Source organism: Penaeus vannamei, chromosome 5 (assembly GCF_042767895.1).
Source record: "Penaeus vannamei isolate JL-2024 chromosome 5, ASM4276789v1, whole genome shotgun sequence".
In the NCBI taxonomy this organism is placed as follows: domain Eukaryota; kingdom Metazoa; phylum Arthropoda; class Malacostraca; order Decapoda; family Penaeidae; genus Penaeus; species Penaeus vannamei.
The window spans coordinates 26,685,491-26,690,490 of NC_091553.1; the positions used below are offsets into that span (position 1 = coordinate 26,685,491).

The 5,000-nt window shown below is 32.6% G+C and overlaps 1 protein-coding gene across 1 annotated transcript; it reads left to right on the forward strand.

The window, feature by feature from the left end:
* The first annotated feature begins 768 nt into the window (after nucleotides 1-768).
* CIA30 (complex I intermediate-associated protein 30) lies at nucleotides 769-4,044 on the forward strand. The gene is made up of 5 exons (XM_070121982.1): nucleotides 769-870; nucleotides 1,608-1,745; nucleotides 2,400-2,523; nucleotides 3,021-3,245; nucleotides 3,413-4,044. The coding sequence occupies exons 2-5, from the start codon at nucleotides 1,657-1,659 to the stop codon at nucleotides 3,614-3,616; spliced, it is 642 nt and encodes a 213-aa protein (XP_069978083.1). The 5' UTR covers nucleotides 769-870; nucleotides 1,608-1,656; the 3' UTR covers nucleotides 3,617-4,044.
* Nucleotides 4,045-5,000: the final 956 nt, after the last annotated feature.

The window sequence follows — 5,000 nt, forward strand, 5'->3', positions numbered from 1 at the left end:
TATATATATATATGTGTGTGTGTGTGTGTGTGTGTGTGTGTGTGTGTGTGTGTGTGTGTGTGTGTGTGTGTGTGTGTCTGCGCGTGTGTGTATGTATGATACATTATTATTATTGTTGTTTTGTTGTTGTTATTGTTGTTGTTATTATTATCATCATCATCATTAGCATTAGCATCATCATTGTTCTTATAGTTTTCGTTATTGTTATCATCCTCATCATCATTATTATTGTTATCATTGTTGTTATTGTTGTTATTATAATTCGTAGTAGTAGTAGTATCATTACTGATATTATCATTATTACTAGTGTTATTGATGTTATTATTTTCATCATCATTTAACATTGCTATTGTTATAAGAATTATTACCAATAATGATATTATCATCACCATTACAGTCATCATTCTTATTAATATTATCAAAGCTTCCTCCGATGGAAAGGGATACGAAGAAAACCCAACAAAACAACTACGAAGGAGAAGGTAAAACAATCAAGTTATTTCACCACAAAATGCTAAAACTATTGGAGACATATCATTAGTAGAATTGTGTTGCTCGGCTACCACTTCACATCTCCACAAGACAACAAACAAAGATTATAATTCAGTTAATTAATATTGATGAATACACCGTTACATAACACCGTCTCGGTCCCAGGGAGCTCGCTAGCCAATCTGTGGAAATGCTGTATCACCGTGTCCTGGAAGCGATTACATAAATGAGGTTGTATATAAAGGAATAGCCCAAGGGTATTTGAGGTGAGGAAGGTTCAGTCGATAACCATTACTTGTTCGCTGTAGTGGGAGAAAGTGTAAGGAAGTGTGAGGAAGAGTGGTGTCTGAAACGCAATTTTGGGGTTCGTGGATGTCAGTAGGTATATTGTTTTAATGTGGGAAATTTTTGGGTGTGTGCTATGGTTTTGGCTGATGTGCGTTTTGTGTTTTTAATGGTATTAATGGCATAGACTGTACTTTGAATGTTTGGAAGAATGGATAATTTTTCATGTTCTCTTTGGAGGGGAGTGATATAAGGTTTATATCTTTGTGTTGTTTTTAATTTGTTGTTCTTCAGAATGTAACATTTATGGTTGTATGCTTAAAGAAATTGTGTAATGCAATTTTCTTATGCTAGATTATTCACAATTGTAGGAAGTCTTAACTTAACATAAGGACTGTCAGTTTCAAAATGTTATCAGCTTGCCTTATTTTGGTATACCTAGTTGATTTTTTTCGGTATTATTCCTTAGTAAAGCATTTAGCACTTTGAACAGTTTTTTAAAGCATATTACTGTTTGAATTTCTTGTTTCTCAAAAAGAAAAGGATGTTTATCTGAAACTAGATTTCCCTAATTTTGTAACAACACAATATATAATAAAGTTGTTATATTAATTTTGGATTCAAGTTGTTTTACTTCATTTATTTATCTTATATGGACTTGTATAAATTTTTAAGTATAATTTAAAGATAATACATACACAATTTCTGTTATACATTTTGATATATGTCAGTACAGGCAGATTACAGTTGGTGTTATGATCTTTGCTTTTAATGTTTTCAGATTTAGGTATAATCAGGATTCATGATTTGGTATGATTTTTTTTTTACAGTTTCTTCATTCAGCAGTATCTTCAGTTTTGTGTATTAGTTGCAATCACAATGACTTCTTACACAATGAGGAAAATGACGGGATTCCTTCTAGGAGCATCTTTTGGGCTTAGTATGGCCTATCATGGTTCTTCATATAGGTGAGTCCATGAAAGAGAATAGGACTTATTTCTGTGCTGTGCTTATATTTAGATATTTTTAAAAAATACTTATAAATAGGTATCTAATGTTCAAAAGCTTTGCTGAAAATGTGATACAACATAGTTGGAAAAGGGAGCAAGTGTATTCTAAACTTTTAGCATAATTTCAAACACTAACCAGGCTGTATAGTAACCCTTCAGTGATGGGTACGGCTATAGCTGTCGTGTTGTAATGGCCTATGACGCATATGTGTCACGACTTGCAATGAGTAGGCTGGCTGTACACAGCTTAGGCCTATCCACAAAGTCTACACTGCTGCATTATATTATATCACAGATAAATCAGGCCCAATTTTGATAGGGTTAAAGGCTAGTAGATGGAACAGGTTATCTATTGTTATTATTATTTGAGGCTGCCATAATGCAGTGGCAATCCATGTACCTAGGGACCTATAGGGTCCCAGAGCAAAGGCAATACTCATGAGGACTAGGCAAATGCCTATTCTCATGAGTAAGAGTTCATGACATCAAACATTGATATTCACATCTGTAAGTATTGGTTAAAAGCTTGAATTATGTTTTTTGTCTATATATTTATTTGATTTTTTTTTTTTTTCTTTTATAGCATGTCACTGATATCTTCTTAACTTGCAGTATTAATGCAGATTCTCCAAAGATGATGTATGATTTTCGTACAATACAATCTTTGGACAATTGGAAAGAATCATCAGACACGGTCAGGGAACCAGGAATGTCGAAAGGTGTTTTTACTATGCAGGTAAAGATATTTTCTTCTTTGTTTTGTATTGTTCCAATAAGCATTATATTTACTGCACCAATACTTATGTAAATGCATAATTTTTAAGTCCACTAATATGAATTTTGTTTTTGCTGGAATAGATTAGTCTCTAGTGTTCTCTGAGGTGTTGTAAGTTAATGTATCCATCTTTGCCATAAATACATGCTTCATAAGTTACAGTATTACTGTAATGGATTCTATACTTCAGTTAAATGTGTTTTTTTAAGTATGAGTTTCATTTACCAAAGTACAAGTGTGTCAGTTAGTGGGAATATAAATTTAACTGAAATTTATTTTTCTGTCAGTAAAGATATATATTTAATTGAGATTTGTTTTTTGTTTAGTGGGAATATAGATTTCACTGAGATTCATTTCTGGACAGACATGGACACAAAATACATAGTCCCTTGTACAAGCTTAAACTATTCTTTATCTGTGCTGTATCATTAACATTATGCGAATTTGTATCTTTGCAGAAATCAAAGTTATTTCAGCGTGCTGTGTTCTTCTCCATGCTCAATCCTCAGCCGAATGGAGCTGGCTTTGCAGGGACTTACACAGAGGATGGGTGGGATTTAAGCAAATATTCGGGTCTTGAAATGAAAGTTCGTGGTCAAGGAGATAACTACATCTACAAAGTGAACTTTCAACATAAAGGACAGAAACCCAGTGTATACCCCTCTTATGAAATTTTCTTCACAGTAAGTTGATTTTTGTTTTGTTCTGTTGAAGCCATAAAATTAAGCATATGAAATCTGTACATACTATGCAGATATTTATCAAATGCAAAAATAACACATCATGAAAGTAAAGGACAGAATTATCTTGTAATGTAAAAGGTTTGAGTTTTAAAACAAACATCTTTCAGGTTCCAGAGAACAAATGGACCATTATCTCTTTGCCGTTTAGTGAGTTTAAGCCATACTACCGTGGTGCTCTTGTTCCTGACGCAGAACCTCTTGACCCATCAGATATAACGAGAACTACCATTCAGATTCCCGGTGGTGTTTATAGTGACTTTAAACAGAGAGGTACAAGCTCACTGGAGATTGACTATATTCAGGCTGTTTGAGAATACTAAGTGGCAATTTGTTATTCATAAATTATGAGAGGTAATTAATTGTTTTTATCTATGAAAATTAAACTACAGTATCAATGCATTGATGCTTTGTTGTTATTTTTAGCCAACTTTTTTATTTATAAAGGATAGTGTAAAAGGATGCTATAGCAAAATTTATATTGTACTGAATGGTGAGACATTGGTGCTTGCTGCGAATCTATGATAATGGTTGTAAAATTTACTCATGCACTGTATAATAATAGTGATAGTGATACTGATACAGTAATACTGTTTAATAATGATGATAATTATATCATTTTGCAAACCTGTGAAAACGGCTTATTTTAGCCATGTATGATTTCGCCATGAAAGTAGTCATTACTGAAGGTTGATATATGTGTACATGCAGGAGCTGAAGGCTGAATAAATACTTTTGAAGACATGTATTTTTATTGAATTTTGATAATATTCTACCTCTCTCCTTACCTTTCTGTAAACTACTATAGTTTGTAGATATCACTGAATATTATAAGAATATATATATATTTTATCATTAATGAAATATACATACATAATGTGTCCTTATTTTTCTAATTATTTTGAATTACTTTTGACATGCAATCTAAAAGCCTTTGTGTGTAACAATTAATAATGTATAGAAAAGAAATCCTGTAGGTTATACAGTCATAAAAGGGCACAATACAAAGATATTAAATACTATTTGTAATCTGCACATGCAGTCATTAAGGTACAATGTAAAAAGATGAAACAATAATGAAATAATAAAGAAGTGTAATATTTAATTCACAGCATACATATATTGCGTGTGCCCCAAAGACAATCATTATTGTTTAAAGGTTTAAAGAGAGCATTGCCCATATGAAAGTATATCAAAACAGAAAAAAATGTTAGGACTTGTATAATGAGCAATTTCTAAGACTTTTTTTCCTAATGAACACTTGTGCCACAGAAATGACTGGTGTCTAATTTCTACAGCCAATATGACCTTTCCACAAACTGATTGATCTTGTAAGCCCTCTGCATTAACAAATATACTGCAAGACAACCACATCCACACTGACAGATGCAGGTAGAGGAAGTGGGAAGTTGAAGTGTCCTTGCTGAGTTTTTTTTTTTTTTTTTTTTGTAAACTAAGTAAAAATGGCTGGTAGTGTTTTTATGTTTCACCAATGTAACTCTTCCCACTTACTGCTAGAGTGGCTTTATCCAGATATTGCAGTGATTTAAAACATTGCTTTTAAGCTTGCTTGCACCAGGTCATTACCAATGTGGATGAAACATCAGCCCTTTTAGCTCTTTTGGTCAATTCTAGCATGATGACCCCTTTCTAAAATGAAAGAAAAAATTGTTTCGTCTTCGACTGCTTTACCCTTTA

Bases quoted from the DNA above. Each gene is read 5' to 3' on its own strand.
- CIA30 (XM_070121982.1), top strand. From the start codon at position 1,657: ATGACTTCTTACACAATGAGGAAAATGACGGGATTCCTTCTAGGAGCA. The intron at 1,746-2,399 runs GTGAGTCCATGA...CTTAACTTGCAG, and splicing joins TATCATGGTTCTTCATATAG to TATTAATGCAGATTCTCCAA. The intron at 3,246-3,412 runs GTAAGTTGATTT...AACATCTTTCAG, and splicing joins CTTATGAAATTTTCTTCACA to GTTCCAGAGAACAAATGGAC.